Source organism: Canis aureus, chromosome 7, assembly GCF_053574225.1.
Source record: "Canis aureus isolate CA01 chromosome 7, VMU_Caureus_v.1.0, whole genome shotgun sequence".
In the NCBI taxonomy this organism is placed as follows: Eukaryota; Metazoa; Chordata; class Mammalia; order Carnivora; family Canidae; genus Canis; species Canis aureus.
In genome coordinates, this window is record NC_135617.1 from 40,323,545 (window position 1) to 40,347,274 (window position 23,730).

General features: G+C 37.6%; 1 protein-coding gene and 1 pseudogene across 2 annotated transcripts in view; both read left to right on the top strand.

The window, feature by feature from the left end:
• The window catches only part of LMBRD1 (LMBR1 domain containing 1), a 109,569-nt gene extending 107,427 nt beyond the window's left edge, over nucleotides 1–2,142 (top strand). For both annotated transcript variants that reach the window (XM_077903492.1, XM_077903493.1), the window contains exons 15-16: nucleotides 1,330–1,421; nucleotides 1,572–2,142. In XM_077903492.1, coding sequence (XP_077759618.1) covers nucleotides 1,330–1,421; nucleotides 1,572–1,688 — 209 coding nt within the window. In that variant the 3' untranslated portion in view covers nucleotides 1,689–2,142. The remainder of the gene's footprint in view (nucleotides 1–1,329; nucleotides 1,422–1,571) is intronic.
• Nucleotides 2,143–8,620: 6,478 nt separating this feature from the next.
• Nucleotides 8,621–11,708, top strand: LOC144316708 (ATP synthase F(1) complex subunit alpha, mitochondrial pseudogene; annotated as a pseudogene).
• The last annotated feature ends 12,022 nt before the right edge of the window (nucleotides 11,709–23,730 follow it).

Genomic DNA, 23,730 nt, shown 5'->3' on the forward strand with positions numbered 1-23,730 from the left:
AACCTAAAGCCTGCTTTTCAGAAAACCATGTGATAGACTCCCCAAGATAAAGTGTTTTAGAACCTTTGTGTAAAAAACTGGGTTACAAAAAACAAAAAAAAACAAAAAACAAAAAACTGGGTTACAGATTTCTCAACTCAACTTTATGTTTTAAGAGAAAATAGTACTTATTTATTTACACTAGAAGAGAGTTCATAAAATTAGAAATCAACAGTGTATTTTCTTAATCAGCAATAGGATGTGATACTCGTCTCCTAGTTGCATGTGGAATTTCTTGCTGTTGTCAATTTTGGTTAAAATATGCAGAAATCATAATCTGTTTTGTAATTAATTGACTAAAAAGAAGTTGCCTTATAAGATTAAGGAAAGATTTTTTTCTGTAGCGAAAAAAAAAGGCCCTCTGAAATTTGGAAGGTTAAATCCTCTGTTAGCTGCAGAATATATAATTTTTCAATCAAGCCTAAGCTACCTCAGGCCTTTCTGAATGGTATCAATAAACAAATATTTCCTCAGATACTATTTCTCAAACATATCTATTTAAAGGACTTTGTAACCTAATGGAAATAACGTATTTGCATGAAAATAGTATGGAGTCTAACACAGATGTTAAATAACCAGTCTGCCACTTTCTCTTTAAAGGTTACTTTCCTTTTTTTTTTTTTTTTTTGAAAGAGAAAAATATACAATTGATTGATTTTTGGTGTATGATTTATTTTTAATTCAAGCATAAGTACTAATCTAAAATTCAAATGATAAGCATATCAGTAAATGACATATTTGTATTTCTTTCTCAATGGCGGTCTTTTTTTTTTTTTTTTCAATAGCGGTCTTAAAAAGAAAAAAGTAAATCTCAGAACACCTCTCAAAGTTGAGCTGTCCTGAGAATTAGATTTTTAGAAAAGTACAACTTAATTATGATCACACCTGATTACTTTGTTCATTTTTTCTTATATTCATCATATCTTCTTTAACAACACATAAAAGAAAACTTTGTTTTGGTTAGGACATATCTGGCACTCCAGGTTAAAATGCTTCTTCTCTTTCAAGTAAATGGAACTGTCCAATACAATTTTTCTTATACCTAAAAGCCAGGATTACATAGGTGTCATTTATTTTTTTGAAATGTCATACTATTTGGTAATTTAACACTATATTAAGGATACTGAAGGAGTGGGCTTTAGAGAAAGACCTAGATTTCAATTTTCTCTCTAACACCTATTGACTATATGACCTTGATCTTTAGTTTTGGTTAATAATCTTTTAGATAAAGTTTTAATAGTTCATTTCACAAAAGAAACTCTCACCATTATCCTTTATTTGCTTTTATAGATCAGTGTACTGTTACGCGCACATATCTGTTCCTTCACAAGTTCTGGTTCTTTAGTGCTGCATACTATTTTGGGAACTGGGCCTTTCTTGGGGTAAGTAGTACAGGTATACTAGGGATGATCTGAACCTCAATTGCCCATTTGTATCACAGTGGATTTTAAATTCACTGTGCATTTTAAATTCATTACTTTCTGAATGACTTTAAATTTAAGAAATAACATGTAGCTTATTTAAATTTACAGGTATTCTTGATTGGATTAATTGTATCCTGTTGTAAAGGGAAGAAATCTGTCATTGAAGGAGTTGATGAAGATGATTCAGACATAAGTGATGATGAGCCCTCTGTCTATTCTGTTTGACGGCCCCTCTCTTAGGGGTTTTATAAGGCTGATTGAATGTCTATTATGCATTTTTAAAGTGTTAAACTAACATTAGGATAAACTGACTAGCTTTCATCAAAAATGGGAGCATGGCTATTAAAAAAACTATATTTTTTATGTTATCCGAAGTAACATTATTGTATCATAGATTAACATTTAAAATTGCTATAATAATTCTATGTAAATATAAAACCATGGACTTTGTGAGAGAATGTTTTGTGGAAATTTTCTTTCTCTAGTGTATAATAGTGTTGAATTGATTAAAAATCTTCCAGAATTAATATTCCCTTTTGTCACTTTTTAAAAACATAATAAATCAGTTGTATCTGTGCCTTTGGGTCTCTAGAGTAATGTGGAATTCCAAAGTGTCTATGTCTGATTGTCTAAAAATAATACAAGATAGCCGATAAATAAATGTTACTCCTCTATGCAACTTGTTTTCTATTTTCTGCATTATATCATTAGTGCCATTCAAATATATTTCATGAGCAGATTTCAAGCTACTTGGTGCTATAAGACCACAGCATTCCAAGATGTGTTGTATGGTTCAGATATTACTCCATTAGATATATTACCACCTCTTTAGTATTTAAGCCTTACACATTGTTGTAGGTGGCTAACCTCAAAATTTGCCTTCCAACATAAATGAGAGTCTTATCAAGAATAATTGATTTTGAAAAAAAAATCAGTTTACTTATTATTTTAAGATATGTAACCTTGGGGCACCTGGGTGGCTCAGTTAAGTATCTGACTCTTGATCTTTGCTCGGGTCTTGATCTTGGGGTGGTGAGTTTAAGCCCCACATTGGGCTCTTCACTGGGCATGGAGCCTACTTACATATGACATCATATTTTGTGTTTAAAAGTACGTTTTCATTCTAAAGATTTATAATTTTCAAAAGGCATAAGGAATGCTGTATAATATAGATAGGGTATTTTGGACTTGTTTTGGGTAGTGAGAAACCATTATTGTAGTTTACTCACAGAAGCAAATCAGAACTCCTAAAAAGCACAAATTAGAACTCATAAAAACACATCTTTGAAATAAAATATCAACTTTCTGAAAAAGTCTTAGGAATTAATAACCATCTCCCACTTTATTTTTCTTTCCCTTAATTCTTGTGCCATTTTGTTCTGATTCTTTGTCTGTCTAGATATACCTTCATGGCCTTCATGTTTGGCTTCTTAATGCAGTCTTTAATGTTATTTACCAAATTCCATTCCCCTTTGTTTTTATATTTTCTTTCTGGACAATCTCTTATACCCTTGGTTTCCATCTATATATTAGATCATATCATATGTGTCATATTATTTATTATTATTATTATTTTCCCAAACTCCAGAGTTTAACTTACCTGTTAACTAGAAATTACTATTGCAGTTGCAACTTGAACTCCTCATTTTTCTGGGCATACCAAGCCTCCTTCTGTATTGTTTTGTTGTTGTTGTTGTTGTTTGACAAATGGCACTAGCATATACCTCATTGTCTAAACCAGAAATGAAGCAGACTTTCTTATCCCCTGTGTATAACTAACTTACCAACCAATCAAGTATCTGATTTCAACTTCTTAAGTATCCTTCCATTTGTCTTTTTCTATTCTTACTGCCAGTCACTGTGTTTTAGATTGAGTTGTGTTCCCTCAAAATTCTTAGGTTGAAGTCCTAAGTTCCAGTACCTGAGAATATGACTATATTTGGAGATAGGGCCTTTAAAGAGGTCAGTAAGGTAAAAAAAGGCTATTAGGTGGAGCCCTATTCCAGTATGACTGGTTCCCTTCTGAGAAGAGGAAGAGACATCAGGGATGTATACAGAGAAAAAGACCATGTGAGGACACAGAAGGAGGCCATCTGCATACCAAAAAGAGAAGCCTCTGGAAATTGAACCCTGCCAGCATCTTGATCTCGGACTTCTAGCTTCCAGAACTGTGAAAAAATAAAGTTGTTTAAGCCATCCGATATATGGTATTTTGTTATGGCAGCTGTAACAGACTAATACACACTACTGGAACTTTCTGAGTGGATTTTGTGCCAAGTCATGACTTCTTTCAGTCTTTCCTTGATAATCAAAATATAAGTCTGATTATTTCATTTCTTTCCTGTGAAAATTTTTCAGTTATTTTAGAATGAAATCATTTTTTGTCATATGACGGATAAAACCTTTTTTGTGTGTTTCTTACCTGACTATCTTGCTTTCTCTGCTATCATCACACTGATTATATGAACCAAATGTCTCAGCATTATCCAATTGGCTCTGATTTCTTACTTTCCCCTGTTGAACTGTTCCTTCTTCCTGTTATACACTTCCCTACTTTTTGTCTTAAGAAAATCCTTATTCTTAAGATCTCAGTTTTAACATCTCCTCAGGTACTCCTCCCCTAAGTCTCCCAGACAGTTAGGTGGCACCTACTCTACTCACATGGCACCCTGTAAAGTGTGTTTTGATTTATTGCTTTGACATCTCCTGCCTCTGAATTGCAAGTGCTTGAACACCCTTCTGGGTTTGTCATCCTTGGTGCCTGGAATAATTCCTCGCACATGGAAGACACTGAGTTGATGGGTGATTTTGCTAGTTAGAAGCTCTAAGTCTGAATATATAGATTAAGCGTATACAAACTGCATGAGCTTAAGGGAATGTGTGTGTGTGTGTGTGTGTGTGTGTGTGTGTATTATATGTATATACACACCCACATATGGCCTGTTTTTAAGATTTATTTTGAAAATACTGCCATATTTGTCTTGAATACTACATATACATTTTATTACTGCTAGGAATACTTTGTTTTTATTTGTGTCAGATCAACGTCAACTTTTTATTTGGCTAGTTATTTTTTTTAAATATGTTTTTCTTCTTAGATTCTATACATTTGCTTCTTACCTATGTAGAAGTTTACTTTTATTCTAACAATGTTCCCCCCCCCATTCATGAAATGGTTTTACCTTTATAAAGCCGATTTAAGTGTTGTGACTTCACTAATGAAAGATATATTTTCTTTGAAGTCCTCTGAAAAAAATCTCTAGAGATCATCCATAATGACTCTAAAAGGTCAAGGCCTCTTAATTTATGCAAAGTTCAAACAAGTAATTAATTTGTTCAGCCATGCAGCAAGGTGCTGGCAAAATTGGGACCCTGGAACTGACTTCTATCTCGGTGCCACTATACCAAAAGAAATGAAAATGCATATTGTATTTTTTTAAAAAAAGGAAAAGGAAAAAAAAGCTCCAGGAAAACAGCAAGCAATACAGGAAAAAAAATGTTTCAAAGTACACTACTGAGCTCTTTAGTGACTGCTGTGCATATAGCCATAGTAATATACTCTTAGAATTAATTCATAGAACATAGTAGACATTGATTATAGCACTGAATGTAAGTATCAACCTTGACAATGTAAAAAGACAGCTGTTAAAAATTGGAAGATTGAAAGAGCTGGTGGAGGAAGACCTAAGCAGAGAGGTTATTAATATCCTTACTTCATGGGAGAGTGGTAAGGGGGGGTGTGGGGAGATGAAGAAAGAAATTGAGAGATACTGTCTCTGGTAGAGGGAGCAAAGAAAAAAGGTGTGAGCATATTAAAATTATAATGGTAACCAACAAAGCAGCACAGAATACTAATAATTTGGGGGCTAGGGGAAGAAAGGCAAGCAAGGGGAAATTGTCTCAAGCAGGCAAAATTCTCTCACCATGGGAAGTCAATAGATATTTAATATGGATAAACTTAGAAATAGCAATATATTGAAATGTAACAAAAGATTAAAGCAAGTATTATTTAAAAGAACTCAGAAAATAAAGTCATTGCAATTATACATAAATATATCTTTGAATTTCATGGTAGCAAAGACAGACTACAATGGATGATGAAGTTTTTATATTTGATAAAAGGAAGCACTAAATTTCTAGAGGTAATTTTTTTGGCACCAAAATTTAGAAGTTACATTGTAAATTTTTATGTAAAGAATGCTAACAATGAACAAATGTCTTTGCTAAAATTTAAATAGGCATAAGCAAGGAGACAGAATTTGGGAATACCAGGAAGAAATAGGTTGGCTACCAAGAAGCCTCAAAATGAATTAGCTTTATCTATATACCATTTATTCATTCCACTCAGCAAATATCCAAGCTTCTACTTATTCCAGGCATTGGATGATAGCTACTGATTTTCTAGGATTGAAGAAGATAATCTCCATCCTTTCAGAACTTGGTCTAGGAATTTGTAGCCAAGGGGTTCTTGGCATTAACTGGACTTTATCAATATTTACTTGTATGTATGTGTCTGTTATGAATACATTTAAAAAATCACTTTTATAAAAAAAAATAAAAAATAAAAATCACTTTTATCAAGTTAGAGTTACAATGGAAATCATTCCCATAACTAGAATGCTCTTCATCTCCAACCCACAACACGTCCTCTCTTCATGTCATAATCAGAAGGCTATTTGAGCGTGCAATTGAAGTGATGTGAGAGAAGTAATTTTAAGGGGTATTTTAAGTATTTGGTGATGCTTGATTAAGTACTCCACTCTTTCAGCAAAGGCCACCTCCAGAGTGACCAGATTGTTCAAGTTACCCAGATTGAGTTGTACTGCCCTGGACACAATCCTGTTCACATACCACTGTGTTTAACTGAATTTCAGTTGACACACTTCTAAAACCACCCATCATCTTCAACTGTGAAAACTTTCTTCTCAGAACAAAGCCAATAAGCAAATATTAAGTCATGATTTAGGGACAATATTTCTGTGGAGAACTTAGCTAGTATGGTATGTAGTTTTCTGAATGGTTCCCTCATTGACTAATATGTGTTTCAGCTCTACATTGAAGCTGCTGGATGGTACTCAAATCAAGGTTGAGCTCCTTGACAAGTATGTAAAGAAATGTCTTCTGTTGATAGCGAAGAATAGGCAACAAAGTTAATACTTGGAAAAATTAGGGGGCACTTAGAACTATTCCACTTCCATATCAAGAGCTAGGGTATTTGTAGGCCAAGACAAAATGTGTATCTAAAATAAATGTTATATTTGTACAGAGTTCATTCATTATCCAACTAGTGGTTACCATATGCCAGAAACTATTCTGGACTTTATTTTAATATTTAATGAAAAGCTCCATCAAATTTGGTAATATCTAATGTCCTCACCAGTTCTGGTTCCACTTTCTACTATATTTATCTGAAGTTTTTAAGGACCTCAGGTGTATGTGTGTAAATATTTGTACACACATGCATAATATCTCATTTGATATAAGGGAAGAAGACCAGTCTACCCAGTAAAAGAAGAAATGTAATGTTTATCCCTGATGTATACAATAACTTAAATGCTGACCAAACTATATAATTAAGTCTGAAAAGTCTTCCATAATGGAGAGATCTAATGATTCATTAATATGAACCAATATTTGAGGCCTAATATATAACAAACTTATATGAACAGGAGACACATAAATGAAAAAAAATGATGCCTATTCTCAAAAGATGTTTAGAAACCATGGAGCAAATTCAAAAATAGAAAATGATACTGTAAACAAATGCTATAAAAGATACTATAGAATGCAGTGAAGCTAAGAGTGATATCTTGTAATGCTTAGGGAAGGCCTAAGACTTGAGATAAACAAATGTCAACAATTACAGGCAAAAATCATGCAACCAAAAAGAAACTGGCTTCTATTTAGTGAGCCTATGATGGCCTTAGACAGTGGCAAGGAGCTAACTGTGGGGAAGTCTTGAAGAGGCCGTGTGAGTGGGAAGGAGGGCTGCCTAAGAGGTGAGACAGACCAGTAACCCATGAGCAGAAAGTGTAGAGCCTGTCTCAGCAGTAGCAATATGTGGTACTCTGAAACAAATGTCCTCTCAAAATTAGTCTCAACCCTGGGAAAAAGAGGGGAATTATAGAAGGGGGATTGTTAGCATATATGAAAAAGAACCTTTTCAAATGCTTTTAGCATGTTGTTTCATAGTTTGTTTTTTTAATGAACAAACTTAACTTTTATTCTGAGGTGATGTGAACTTGTAAAAGAATTTATACAATCCAAAGTTGTGGCTGACCAAGAATGGAGAAGGCAATGATCTCCAAAGCTATTTCACCAGGGATCTGTTTGACCCATATCTTCTTATATGGAACCTAGTGGGAGAAATGATGGACAAAATGATCTATAAGGTACCTTCCACTTCTAATATTTGTGTACTATTTCTCTCTTGGTCATAGAGAATTATAAATGTGACTCCAGGGTTGAAAATTGTACTAATAATTTTTCTCTGAGTCACAGTTCCCAGATTTGTAAAGTTGGGATAATACTATCCCCTTCATAGAATTATTGGAGGCACTAAATTAGTATAAAATGCTTAGTATAGTGCCTTTTAGGTGGTAAACTCTCAACATTTATTAGCTATTGTTAATTCTAAGATGGTTTCCTTTATTTCATAATGCTCTTTAATTATCAAATCTCCACACTATGTTTGAGAAATGATCCTATACTTCAGGATTAGGTTAAGTACCTAATAGATTCAAAAGCTATTTTGTAGGTACTTCAAATAGATTTAATTCAAAATCTAAATACCTAATAGATTAAAAAACAAGCATTTAATTGTATTATGAAAGCTCAAAATATAAGAAACCCTAGAGAGTAAATATTTTTGAGACTTAAAAAGAACTTTTGTAATATAAATCATCACTATTAATGTCTCTATTTTTTTAGAGATCTTTTTTGTTCAGATTGTATTTCAAAACTCCAAATAATGAGATGCAAGTATACAACGTCCCAGTTATTTCAAGCATAGCAGCAATATGTTGTAGTTAGAGCACTAATTATGAAGCATAAGCCATTGTGCTCCACCTTCTTCACATTGCTCCCTTGCTGGGTTGCTTTGAAAAGACTACATTATAGCCTTTGTCTTCTAGGTTTTTGTTTTTCTGTTTACTTAAATGTTAAAAGTGAAGAATTTCTCTTCAGTTCCTCATGGGAACATTGTGAATTCAAAAAATAACACTGGTAAAGCTTTTTTTTTCTTTTAAAGTGAATAAAATATTATACATGTGCCATCATTGTAAAGTGCAAAAACAAAGTAAAATGAAATGTTTGCTGTCACTTTGCAATATATTACATAAGCTTGTCTCCTCATACTCACACCTCCAGCAAGCTTGATTCCATCAACAGTGTGGTTAAAGTAGAAAGGACAGACCCCAGATCAAATTCCAACCTGAGTTACTAGGAGCTGGGTGAACTTGAGCAAGTTATTTTACATCTATAATCCTATTCCTTCATTTGTAAAATAGGCTCATATTATCTACCTGCCTGAGTTATCAAAATTCACAGCACCCAGAACATAGTAGGCACTCAATCAATATCACCAAGAACCACTTATACATACCTACAGCCGTTAGAAAGGCAGAGAGTTTTAAACTTGAAATGAATTTGAATACTTTTGGGTGGGGCATATATTCTCCAGTTGCCCATATTTCCAACCCAAAAGCATCACATGTGCAAATACATGTTCTAAGAAAGGCTTTTGAGTTTGGCCCTGGGCCTTGGGTTCCTCATCTAGAGTTCAGATGGATAAGCTTCCCAAAGGAGTGGTTAAATGAAAAACAAATTTCTTTCCCCATTCATTTACTAACATTTCCTGTGGGCTAAGAACAGAAGTGGAGAGCTACAAAGATATAATAAAGCATAGGCCCTGTCCAAAAAGCTTTTCCATTCAATGGTAGTTTTTTCTGAAATTTGCAACTAAAATTATGTAGTATATTATGACCAGGGCAAATCAGTGTGGCAGTATTTAAAAGCATGTAAATACCAAAATATAGTGAATTAATTTTCTGTCTCACCTTTCTGTCTTCTTATTCTTAATCGTTTCCTAAAACTTTGAAAACTGAACCTCTAAGTCTTCATCTATATGTCTTCAGGTGTCAGTTTTAGGTGTAAACATATAGTTTCACAGTATCCACAAAGAACGACCCCCAGGAGCCTTTCTCAACGTGGTAGCTGTCCATCATCTCAGCCTCTCCCTATTTAGTTGTTGAAGTAATCTCTGAGGATTTTGTTTCTCTCTTTCCAAGCTATCCTTCTCTTTAGTTTGACAGAAAAAGAAACTTCAAAGGTGGAGGCTCCACATTTCCCAGCATGACTATTTTTCTCCTCAGGAAAAGGAATTTCTCCCCCACTCAGCCGTTGTGCCCCAGTCAGTTCGGAGGCTGCGGCAGCAGAGGAACCACCCGAAGAGAGGCTGCAGAGATGCTGTCGTATCCCCTTGGTCGTGGCCCACACCCTCCCTCATTGGGCCGGGCTGGTCTCCAAAAATGCTTTGGGATCATCCTTCATTGCTGCAAGGAACCTCCATGCCTCTAACACTCGTCTTCAGAAGACTGGCACTGCTGAAGCGTCCTCTATCCTTGAAGAGCGTATTCTTGGAGCTGACACCTCAGTCGACCTTGAAGATGCTGGGCATGCCCTAAGCACTAGGGATGGTATTGCCCATGTACACGGGCTGAGGAATGTTCAGGCCGAAGAAATGGTAGAGTGTTCTTCAGGCTTAAAGGATATGTCTCCGAACTTGGAACCTGACCATGTTGGTGTTGTCGTGTTTGGAAATGATGAACTAATTAAGGAAGGAGATACCGTAAAAAGAACAGGAGCCACTGTGGATGTTCCAGTTGGCCAGGAGCTGTTGGGCCATGTTGTAGATGCCATTGGTAATGCCATTGATGGAAAGGGTCCAGTTGGTTCCAAGACCTGTAGGCGACTTGACCTGAGAGCCCTTGGGATCATTTCTCGAACCTCTGTGTGAGAACCAATGCAGACTGGCATCAAGGCTGTGGATAGGTTGGTGCCAACTGGTCGTGTTCAGCGTGAGCTGATTATTGGTGACCGGCAAACTGGCAAAACGTCAAAACGTCAATTGCTATTGACACAATCATTAATCAGAAACGTTTCAAAGACAGAACTGATGAAAAGAAGAAGTTATACTGTATTTACGTTGCTGTTGGTCAGAAGAGATTTACGGTTTCCCACTTGGTGAAGAGACTTACAGATGCAGATGCCATGAAGTACACCCTTGTGGTGTCAGCTACTGCTTCTGATGCTGCTCCACTTGGGTACCTGGCTCCTTATTCTGGCTGTTCTATGGGAGAGTATTCTAGAGATAATGGCAAACATGCTTTGATCACTTACAATGACTTATTCACACAGGCTGTTTCTTATCGTCAGGTGTGTCTGCTGTTCCACCGGCCCCTGGTCGTGAAGCCTATCCAGGTGATGTGTTCTACCTACACTCCCGTCTGCTACAGAGAGCAGCCAAAATGAACGATTCTTTTGGTGGTGGCTCCTTGACTGCTTTACCAGTCACAGAAACGCAAGCTGTGATGTGTCTGCTTACATTCCAACAAATGTCATTTCCGTCACTGATGGACAGATCTTCTTGGAAACAGAATTGTTCTACAAAGGTATCCGCCCTGCCATTAATGTCGGTTTGTCTGTGTCCCATGTTGGATCTGCTGCCCAAACCAGGGCCATGAAGCAGGTGGCAGGTACCATGAAGCTGGAATTGGCTCAGTATTGTGAGGTTGCTGCTTTTGCCCAGTTGGGTTCTGACCTTGATGCTGCCACGTAACAACTCTTGAGTCATGCCATGCGATTGACTGAGTTGCTGAAGCAAGGACAGTGTTCTCCCATGGCTATTGAATAAGTGACCATTATTTATGCTGGTGTAAGAGGATACCTTGATAAATTGGAGCCCAGCAAGATCACAAAGTTTGAACGTGCTTTCTTGGCTCATGTTATCAGCCAGCACCAAGCCCTCTTGGGCAATATGAGGGCCGATGGAAAGATCGCGAACAGCCAGATGCTAAGCTAAAAGAGATTGTAACAAACTTCTTGGCTGGATTTGAAGCTTAAACTCCTGTGGATTCACATCAAATGCCAGTTTGGTTTTGTTGTCGTTTATTCTAGTAATCAGTTCCATTTGTAAAAGGATTACTCTCATGTTCCAGAGGTACAGAAATTACCTTAAAAATAAAGGTTCCATATTGCTTGCTGGAAAAATAAAAGGAAAAGGAATTTCTTACCTTTCCTTTTGTCAGTCAACTCTTTCTCCTGAACTTCTTTATAACTTCTGCAAATTTTTGCCTTGATCCAGATTGCCTATATGTAAAAGGGCCAAACTTCCCCACCCCCTATACATTAAAACAACTTTAAAAAATGCACCTAACAACTCAACACATTTAAAGCTAGATAAGAATTTGTTCCCATACTATAAATTTTTTAATGAGCTAATAAAAAACCAAACAAAAAAGAGTTTGCTCTTACTACATGAAAATCAATATCAAAGTTATACTCTCTGTTCTGACTGTCCTTTTGAAACAGAGACATAATAACATATATTTGTAAGATTTGCCACTTTCAGAATCATTAAAGAAAAGTAAAATAATTGGAATCTATAAATTTCCAGATGACTGCACAAAAGAGAAAGTGGAGCCAAGGGGATGCCCTGGCTATAGCCTCAGGATCCCCATCTGAGGGATTTCTACTTCTGTGTCACCATTTACATAAATATCAGCTTGACTGATATTTAGTGAGGACAGTAACCACACCTTGTCATTCTCTTCAGACATGGCTTTGGTTGAGCCCTCCATCTCTGTCTCCTTTCTGACTTCCTACCCAGTCTCAGCAGGTTACCCCCACTTATTAACTCTGGGATCTGGGGTGACTTGCTGTGAGAATTAGCAATAGCATATGTAAAGTGCCTATAGTGATGCTTAACGTTTAGTAGGCATTCAGTAAAAGGTAGTTGCTATTATTTTACACACTGGTGTTCCTGCAAACAGAACTAGACCTTCCCAACAGTCTCTCTTAGTAGCTGGAATAATGGGTTGCTAATTGAGTCCATCCATCCACATTCTCCCACCCTCCCTGGGTAAAAGCCATCCCTGTTGGGAATGTTTAGGCATGTGGGCACAGCAGATGTTTTCTGTGAAAAGGAACTTGTGTGATTATTTCAAGGATTATATAGTTTTTGAAAATGTAAGGACCTTACTTAGTCTTTTATTCAACCTTCAATTAACAGATACTGAGAAGGTAATCTAGCTGTGGCTATGTTAAAATTTCAAGATGTATCATTCTTTACATTTACAGCAGCATGCCTACCACATTATTTGCCTGAGAGCAACAGTTACAAAGAGTCATGGTGGCTTACCAAATGGAAGCTCTTTCCATCAGAAACATATTGTGAACTTTTACTGTGTGCCAGACTCCAGGTGATGCTGAGATTACAAAGACAAACACAACCTGCAAGACAAAAATCCTTCCCCACCTTTGAGGAAGTCACATTTCATAAATGGGCTTACATAGGAGCTTTCAGAAAAGCAGATTATATGACTCTGAATGACAGAGTGTGTGAGGCAGATAATATCAACAGTCTGTATCACCAAGACTCCTGTCCACCTATAACTCATGGTTACAGACATTGTTTCCAAAACCTTCAGCATCTTCTCCACAAATAATGTGTGACCTTCGCTAAACAGTTTTTTTTTTAATTTTTTTTTTTTTTTTTATGATAGTCACAGAGAGAGAGAGAGGCAGAGACACAGGCAGAGGGAGAAGCAGGCTCCATGCACCGGGAGCCCGACGTGGGATTCGATCCCGGGTCTCCAGGATCGCGCCCTGGGCCAAAGGCAGGCGCCAAACCACTGCGCCACCCAGGGATCCCCGCTAAACAGTTTTTTATTTGATTATAGGCCACTTGATCTGTAATGATGTTTTCCAGCATTTAGGCATTCTAGAACCCACCTTGCCCAGTGCATGTGTGTACCTCTGTTTCAACTCTTTTTTTTTTTTTAAGATTTTATTTATTTATTTACAAGAGACACACACAGAGAGAGAGAGAGAGAGAGAAAGAGGCAGAGACACAGGCAGAGGGAGAAGCAGGCTCCATGCAGGGAGCCCGATGTGGGACTTGACCCCGGGTCTCCAGGATCAGGCCCTGGGCTGAAGGCAGCGCTAAACCGCTGAGCCACCCAGGCTGCCCATCTGTTTCAACTCTTAACTGTACCCAACAAGCTAGGAATTGATATACTCCTTACCACTTTTTCCTGGCCAGAATACCAACTGTGGCTGTTTATTGTACCTCACTGATAATCAAGCATGAAAGAATCGGGATTTTTATGATTAAAAATTAAAAGTGTGGATCCTTTTAAATACAAAAATCTTTAGGTAAATACCCTGGCAAAAGTAAAGGATTAGGAAATATTAATGTTGGGCTTTGATTTATGATGTTGAGATTTTAAAAATAAATATTTACAGACATGTAAAGAGATTCTTTCATACCTACCAGAGAAAAGCAGGCTGCTCCATTCCTATACCTGTAAAAATTAGAAACAGTGCTGGGACTTCTGTGTTGTCTCTCTCTCTCTCATGTGCCTAAGACCCTAAGGCTTCCTGATTTGGGCACAGTGTAGTTTGTACTTTATTGTAAACGATACTAAGAATATTAATAAAATTGGCATTTCAAAAATATACTTTTCACCTACATGTTCAATCCTGTATTTCCGTCCTTATTAAGACTTGGAATATTCATTCATTTTTTAAAGGAAAATATTCCTGTTTAAAAGTAAAAAGGGTCAGTGGGGAAAATATAGCTTAGATTTCAGAAATTCACTATGGACACAACTTTTTGGAAGTTTATTTTAAGCTGTGCAAGGAGCTGATTTTGGTGTATGCATGCCTTCGACTAAAAAAATTATAGAATCTTGCCAACTTAGATAATAGTGTTTCATGTCAAGTTTCTTGTACTGTATCCTCACTTTTAGAAAAAAGGTAAGGATTGGTTAGTATGGTGAAATCCATGATTCTATGGATTCTATGGATTCTATGGTTCTATGATTTTGCTCAGTTTAAATACCTTTAAATTTTTACTTTATATAACATGGATTTTTGGGGAGGTTACTATTATTAAAAACTGAGTTAAATTTACAAGGCAGAAGAGCAGCCCTTGTGGTAACTTGTTTGGTGTTCTGGCTGCTTGACTTCATCTTTCTCAAAATTTGGCTCCCATTCCAGAAGCATCAGCATCACAAGAAAGGTGATGAGAGGAAACTCTAATGGAGTTGATTTATCCAGATGGTACCCTGAAAATGTCCTCCACACTTCCCAGCTTTCCAGAGCAGTCTTTTCCCCTTTTCCCTTTGTCCTCTTCCACACTGCTTTTCCTCTGTATTTTTTAAAATTGATTAGTTTATTTATATAATTTTTAAATAATTTTTTAAAATTTAAATTCAATTTTTCAACATATAGTATAACAACCAGTGCTCATCTCATCATGTGCCCTCCTTAATGCCTGTTACCCAGTTACTTTTTCCCCTCAACCACCAACCCTTCTGCAACTCTTTGTTTCCCAGGTTTAGGAGTCTCTGTATTTTAGACTGTTTTTTTTTTTTTTTTTTTTTTTCAGACTGGTAAACCTGTTCTTAGCCGTGAGTTTCTTCCGTTTTAGTTTGTCTATTAAAATTTTTAACTACTAATTATACATATATATTATATAATAATTATATAATTTAAATTTTAGTTAAGTGGCTATAAAAGTTTAAATGATCATATGCTACATAAATTAAAATCATTTAATTAAATAATATATACTTATTCTTCCTGGAAAGTCTATTTTTGTACTCTGATGTCTAATTCTAAGGTTTATCTTTAATTATTTTGTTTCTTCACTTCTTCCTCAAAAAGAATGCTTTGTTCTATTTTTATTATCAAGATGTAATTAGCATAAAAATTACATTAGTTTCAAGTGTATAACATACTGATCTTACAATTCTATACATTATTCGATGCTCACAATGATAAGTGTGGTTACCATACAACATTATGAAAATATTATTGGCTCTATTCCCAATGCTGTACTTTCATCTCTGTGACTTATTCATTTCATAACTAGAAGTTTGTACCTCTTATTTATTTATTATTTATTTATTTATTTATTTTTATTTATGATAGTCACACAGAGAGAGAGAGAGAGAGAGAGAGAGAGAGGCAGAGACATGGGCAGAGGGAGAAGCAGGCTCCATGCACCGGGAGCCCGATGTGGGATTCGATTCCGGGTCTCCAGGATCGCGCCCTGGGCCAAAGGCAGGCGCCAAACCACTGCGCCACCCAGGGATCCCTCCTCTTAATCTCCTTTATCAATCTCACCCATCCCTGCTCCACTTCCCCCCTGCAATCACCAGTTTGTTCTCTGTATTTAAAGAATGCTTTATTCTTCCTTTTCTGGGGTTACACAGTCCCTTGAAGTATATTCTAATTTTGCCTTGCTTGCTCATATTATGTTTCTTCAACATTCAGATTGCTTTGCATCCTCCATCACCATCCCCAGTGAGTGTCTGTTCTGGTGGAATAGTGGTGAATCACTTGACCAGTGATTGCCAGTTCTGGGAGAGAGAGATTCTCTGTCAACACAGGCAGGAAAGGGGGCAATTAAGCCCACCAGGTGGTTTCTGCCCTGAGCTTCCCCTCAACCAAGACTGTGAAGATGTAACAAGCCCTCATAAGACCAAAGATAGCAAGCAAGCAAATACATTCTCCTGCTGCATCCTGTGGCCCCTCAGGGAACCACAGAAATCCCAACATGCTTCAGTCCTGAAGGAAAGGGCATCTGAACCACCTTTGGTACATCAGCTGTTTTAGTTTTCAAGGAAAATAATTTATATACCTACCTTCTCCACTGGGGATCATGCCACCTACCCTCCACCAGTCTGACTGCCCTTCTTGTTTGAATCCACCAAAGAAATGGAAGGGAAATGTGATCAAACTACTAGAAGAAAAATATTAGATGGCTTTGCTAATCCTAATAGTTCCTTTAGCAGATATTTTTATATCTCCTATGTATACAAAAGTATAACCTAGGTGTAATAACATTTTGTTCCTTTATATGAACAAGGGCTGAGTCATTCATTTTATTACTTTCCCCAACAAACTGTGAGTATTAGTTCTTTATAATTTAGCTTGAACCCAAGCCTTGGCACAACTTAACCACATCATTACACTATAAAGAAAATAGAGACATTGGGGTACCTGGGTGGCTCCGTGGTTGAGCGTCTGCCTTCGGCTCAGATCATGATCCCAGGGTGCTGGGATCAAGTCCAGCATGGGGAGCCTGCTTCTCCCTCTGCCTAAGTGTCTGCCTCTCTCTCTCTGTCTCTCATGAATAAATAAAGTCTTTTTTAAAAATGGAGACATTGCATTGTATTTCCATGTAGGGATCAGATTCAGGCCTAAGTGTAAGAAAACTTTATAAGATGTGTTATAGAAGATTTAGATCCCATTCAGAAGCCATAAATAAAATCTTAAATACCACACAGTTAGATAAAAAATAAATACTTGCCACTAGGAGTCTTTTCCTACTAAGAATTGATTAGATTGGTTTATTATGGAAGTAATAGGCCCTTATTTTATTTCTTTTTTTTTTATTTTATTTTTTATTTTTTTATTTTATTTTATTTTATTTACTTATGATAGTCACAGAGAGAGAGAGAGAGGCAGAGACACAGGCAGAGGGAGAAGCAGGCTCCATGCACCGGGAGCCCAATATGGGATTCGATCCCGGGTCTCCAGGATCGCGCCCTGGGCCAAAGGCAGGCGCCAAACCCCTGCGCCACCCAGGGATCCCATTTTATTTCATTTTTATAGGTCTTTTTAAAATATTCTTTTTTTTAAACATATATACAACCTTCTGAAGTACTACTGCATTACATAACCACTCATGTGAAATATTCCTCCTGGGGTTGTGCACTGTAGCAACCCTGTCCATATATAACTTTACATAAATGTGTACATATGATCATACATGTACAATGATCACAAATTAGTGAAGTCTCTCTGAGTACCCCTCTTGCTCAGTTTAACTCTCTCTCCTTTTCATTTCTTTTTTTATATATTTCCCTACCTCTGCAGACGATAAGCCATGTAGTGAACTACCACATTAGAAACTTCTTATATTATTCCACATTTAAATAACCATGTTTATAACTATATTTAAGTAATTATAGATAATCTACAGAATCCTTTTTTTTAGCCTTTGTTCTATAGGAGATATTATATGTTTATTTCTTTATTACTGGCTGTACAAATATCAACAAATGCTCTCGAATATCCCTACTTCCCTTAAAAATTTTTTTGCTTATTCTAAATATTATAGTTATTTTCTCAAATAAAACTTTCATCTGTAAAATACACAGATCTTAAATGTCTAATGACTTTTTTAAAAAAGATTTTATTTATTTGAGAGAGAGAGAGAGCACAAGTGGGGGTTAGGGGTAAAAGGACAGGGAGAAGCAGACTCCTTGCTAAGCTGCCTGGGGCTGGATCCCAGGATTCTGAGCCTATGTCCTGAGCTGAAGGCAGACACTTAACCAACTAGACCACCCAGGCGCCTCTAATTTAATGACTTTTGACATAATATACAAATTCTTGTAGGCAATACCCCAATCAAAACCTTCCATCATCTTAGAAATCCTCTGAGTGGCATCTTGAAGTCTGGTTTTTGGCTATCACTGATAAGGCTGCTATGAACATTTGCACACATGTTTTTGCTTGGGTAAGTTGATTTATTTGACAGACCAATGAATTGATTTACCGTGTAAGTATTAAATATAGCTAAAACTAAAAGGATGGAACATAGGAAGTGTTGGTGAGAATGCAGAAGCAACTGAACGGTCATGTGCTACTGGTGGGAATGAAAATGGAAGATGGTGGGAATGAAATGTGCCATTTCATTTTTTTCTTCATTTTAAGACTGCTTCTTAAAAAGTTAAACAGGCATTACTGTATGACCTTGCCTTTCTACCACTTGGTGGTATTGAATGAAATGGATGCATCTTTCTTTCCTCCAGGACTGAAGAGAATTGATATTTCTGTGGTTCCCTGAGAGGGCACAGGTTGCAGTGGAAGAATGTATTTTTTTTGCTTGCTATCTTGTTCTTATGAGGGCTTGCTACATCTTCACAGACTTGGTTGAGGGGAAGCTCAGGGCAGAAACCACCTGGTGGGCTTAATTGCCCCCTTTCCTGCCTGTGTTGACAGAGAATCTCTCTCTCCCAGAACTGGCAATCACTGATCAAGTGATTCACCACTGATCCACCAGAACAGACACTCACTGGGGATGGTGATGGAGGATGCAAAGCAATCTGAATGTTGAAGAAACATAACATGAGCAAGCAAAGCAAAATTAGAATACATGTCAGGGGACTGTGTAACCCCAGAAAAGGGAAGTCACACCAATCGCAGAAAACAAAGCACTTCACTTTGAGGAAGTGAAGACACAAAAGAATAAAAAATAAATCTTAAAGAAATGACATTAGAACGCAAAAATAGACTTTCTGGGAAAGATATGTGTACATCATTTAAATGATTTTAACATATGTAGCATATGATCATTTGAACTTTAATATATAAACATCTAACCAGAACTTCATTAAAATTATATAGCTATTATATAATACATACATTTGGTAAGTATTAAAATTTTCAATAGATAATTTCTTATTACTGCCTTTGGAGTCTTCTCTATATAAGTGCAATTTAGACATCATCTAGTGATTTGAAAGGAGGTTTTTTTTGTTTCACAGATTTTGGGGCTTCTTCCAATAAATGGTTCCCTCCTTTTGAGGATTGTTTTCTCTCAATTTTCACTCACTTTGGTAGACCTAAATCTTACTCTTGACATCTCAGGCAAATAAAATAGTTTTCTGCTTGAGTTCTAGTGACTCTGTTCCTTTTGGGCTAAGGTAGGCCCTCAGGAAAAACGCTCCCTAAAAGTAGGACTGAACCATGCATTTCCATTCTTTCAAGGCTCGAATCCCTTCCAATTTTTGTCTGTTTTTGATCACTCTCCATTGCTTTTAATTTTTTAATATTTACATTTTATTCAGAATTTATCATTGTAATATGCAGGAGGTTGTCAGAGGTGGTTCTCTACGATGCCCCTACACATTGTATGACAGCTTCCATCCCAGGCAATCTTTACAAGGATGTTTGAATAGAAAACACCCTTAGAAAATAGAAGTAGGTGCTCTGTTTTGCCATGAAAAATAGTCTTTTGATTTTGACCTAGGAATGTTGTTTCTTATGCTAGCATCGATTAAACTGTGGTAGGCTAAATAGAGTAAAATCTTAGACTCTCCACAGCCCTTAACCACTCCTATATTTGTTATCCTACTTGTGGGCGACCACGTACAAGCGAGCCCTGAGAACCATTGCTCAAGCCCTTTCTCAAGTGTCTACCAACTATTCACCCTTTAGGCTCCTGAGCCTTTTGAGTGAATGAGGGACGCAAGTCCGGGCCTGGTTTGGTTCAGTTACTCCAGCTAGTTCGTGGTCGCCCATATTTGCCCCTTTTTTGTTTTAAGATTGAGGAAATGTAATTGAGCATCCATGCTGAATCTGTGCTGTCTTGCTTTGGCCTGAACCACACACCATGCAAAGAATGAAATAATCATAATAGTAAATACGATTATAAACATCCAGAATGAATATCTTAATAGGTTGCCTGGATTAAATCCGTGCAGGCCATCCAAGATATGAGCCACCATTTTAGCCGGGTTTGTCACACCTATTTGAGAATGACTGATAATGGAAATTTTCTTTTGCAACTTTAACAAATTAAGATTTATATTACTATGAAACCATATTCCTGGTAGATGTTTTTTAACTTGTCCCCATGTTACATTAGTGGCTTTTATAGGGGTGACACATATATGCTGAAACCCGCCATGGCAAACCAAGGACATCTGGGTTTTAAACAGGGATAGTTGATTCCCTGGAAACTCTACTGCCTCTTCAAGCCCATCAAGACGACTGAGAACCTTTTGATCTACACGCTCCTGAGTAGACAGCGCATAAGAGATGTTTTTTGCTAAGTGGTTAACATATTGTGCTGTTTGTATACCCTGGGATAAGGCCACAGAGGCTGCAGCAGCAGTAGCTATAAGAGTAACCAATATAAGGGAAGGGAGAAGAAATGTGTGGGAAATATCAGAAAGGGAGACAGAACGTAAAGACTGCTAACTCTGGGAAACGAACTAGGGGTGGTAGAAGGGGAGGAGGGCGGGGGGTGGGAGTGAATGGGTGACGGGCACTGGGGGTTATTCTGTATGTTAGTAAATTGAACACCAATAAAAAATAAATTAAAAAAAAATAAATAAATAAACATTTATTAAATTAAAAAAAAAAAAAAAAGAGTAACCAAGGCAGTAATACCGGCCATCAACAGCCCAAGGAAGCCTTTCAATCTTTTCAATTGTAGCTGCATTTCCACAGCAAACTGATAACCATAATTAGCATACCAAGGGCCTTCAATCTCAACAGGTAATAGTAAATAAGACGGTTGCATAGTCAAAAAGATAGTGACAGGACCTGTTTGAGGTGAGGGCAAGTGCACAGGCAAACAATTGGTTAATACACAATTTTTACATTCTAGTTCAAATAACGTATCAGCTCCATTATTTTGCATAAAGGAAAAATTTGTCGTCCCATATCCCACCACCCATAGGAATGGCCTAGGCACACAGGCCCGTATAGTAAGATTAGAGTCCTTTGTGTTTGTGTAGCCGTTCTTAGCCATCTGTATCTTGGCCGGTCCCATAGCGGCTACCAATTTCCAGAGTTCTGCGTGGTACATTTCTCCGACGGTGGAAAAAACTCCTCTGGGTATAGTCACATTATGCATTGGTCGACCAGGTGGATATGCAATATAGCGCAGAGGCTCCTTTCTTGTCATTCTCGACCAGTCCGTGATAGAAAATTCAGGGATGCCGTGAGGAGAGATGACCAAAGGTGTCTTCTGAAGGCACACCATCCAAATAGGACCTGAAATAGCATAGGTTAAATTATGAGGACAATTGGGGTACCCGGGAGGGTGCCTACCTTGTTGAGGGTCACTGGGAGGGGTGTCACCAGTGACCTCATAAACGATCCACCTTTCTAACATTATGTCAAGTTGGGATGGAGGGTTTTCATTCTTTTCCATTTCTGAGAGATATGTCACTATGTGAGGTACTGGCTGAACTACCAAGCAACCATTAACTGGTTTTTGGTTACATAGTGGCAATTGGAAACACAAGGGTACCTGAGCTACCAGGCCCATTCAATTGATAGAATGGTTTGCAACCTCCATGCCATCAGAACTACTCCCTCCAAAATATTCTGTCATATTGGTGTGTATTTGGGGAGTAGGATCATCCCAAGTAACTGGCCTTATAGTAGGTGGGTCAGGTACATAGGCCCAATATACAGCCGCTTCGCCAACAGGAGGGGTTGTAGTAGCTACTACAGTAAGAAGGATAATAAGTAAGGACTCATTAGGCTGTGTCTGTTCAGCCAGGCTTATCGCTTGATCGATCAGTTTCCTTATCCAGGCCCAATGGTGCGACAGGAGATGTCTCTTTCTTCTTTTTTGTGGGCGAGTTATCGTCAGGCTGGCTAGTCTCCGGCGTAGGGGCGAGGAGTCCACACCATCATTCCGGGAGCCTTTGCGGGGTGTCCTCATCCTGGAGGGAAATACAGACGAACCCACGCCCCTTGCAAAGGACAGGGTCGGGGCCCTTACAAATGCCAGTCAGTGGATCTTTCCACCTAGCATAAGGGAGAGGAGAAAAATCTGGATGCCAAAACCGTTCAGCTGCCGTCCGTCCTATATCATTAACATTCAAAAAATTTAAAATATAAAGAGAGTTAAATGCATATGGGGAGAGTATTTCACTGTTCCCTGTAGTATCTCCCCCCTCTTTTAATTTTTTAAGGTAAGATTTGAAAGTACTGTTAGCTCTTTCAACTATGGCTTGACCTTGTGAGTTGTAGGGAATTCCTGTAGAGTGTTTAATTTTAAAGGTAGCACAAAGGTTCTGGAAAGTTTTGGAGCTATAAGCTGAGCCATTATCAGTTTTTTATGGCCTTAGGGGTTCCCATTTGGGAGAAGGCTGAAAATAAATGATTTTGAACATCAGTAAAGGCTTCTCCAGAATGTGCAGTAGCGTGGATATATCCAGAGAAAGTATCAATAGAGATATGTATATATTTTAAGCGGCCGAAAGCAGGAAAGAGGGTAATATCCATTTGCCAAAGATGATTAGGCATCAATCCTCCAGGATTAACTGAATAAGTAAGAACAGGATGGTGGATTGGACAGGCCGGACAATTTTTTACTATTTGATGGGCCTCTTCTCTAGTGATGTGAAACTGTCTACGAAGAGCTGAGGCATTTTGATGAAAACTAGCATGACTCTGTGTGGCCAATTGTTTGTTGTTTGTGTTTATTCTATAAGTATGAGTAATGGTGTCAGCAATGTGGTTGCTTTCAGAGAGGGGACCAGGCAAATTAGTATGAGCCCGTATGTGGGATCTAAAAATAGGAGCGTGCCTGGCCAATATTTGCTGAATACCAGAGAATAAGTGATATAGTTCCTCATCATTTGTGAGTACATAAGCGTGTGGCAAGGCTGGAACAGCTTGAGCCAGGTAGTGACTGTCAGTGAATAGATTGCAGAGTTTAGGACACATTTGCAAAGCCAGTTGGACAGCCTTCAGTTCAGCTCTCTGTACTGACTTAGTGGGATAATGATTTTGATAAGTTGTTTTAGACTTAGAGGATTCCTTGTAAGTTCCAAAGTGCCCTGTTTTATCAGCATTAACAAATATAGTGACGGCGTTAGCCAGAGATTCTGTTGCTATAATTGTAGAACTGAAGACAGACGTGGTAGAAAGAAATTGCAAAAGTCTGTCTGCGGGAAGATGATATTTAAGTTGTCCGGGATAACAGGACAAGGCTATTTGCCAATTTAAATTTATACTAAATAAAGTTTGTACTTATCTGAGGTTAATTAGTTTTGCCCATTGAGCCGACGTTCCGGCAGTCAATGGCTCTGCCCAGATGGTCTCCGTTTTCGTGGTTACGGCTGCCCCCGTACACCTGACTCCTTTTTGGACAAAACTGCTGCTCTTATCAAGAGCAGACTAACAAATTAAGGAAACTTTTGAACAGAAAGTAGACTTTCAA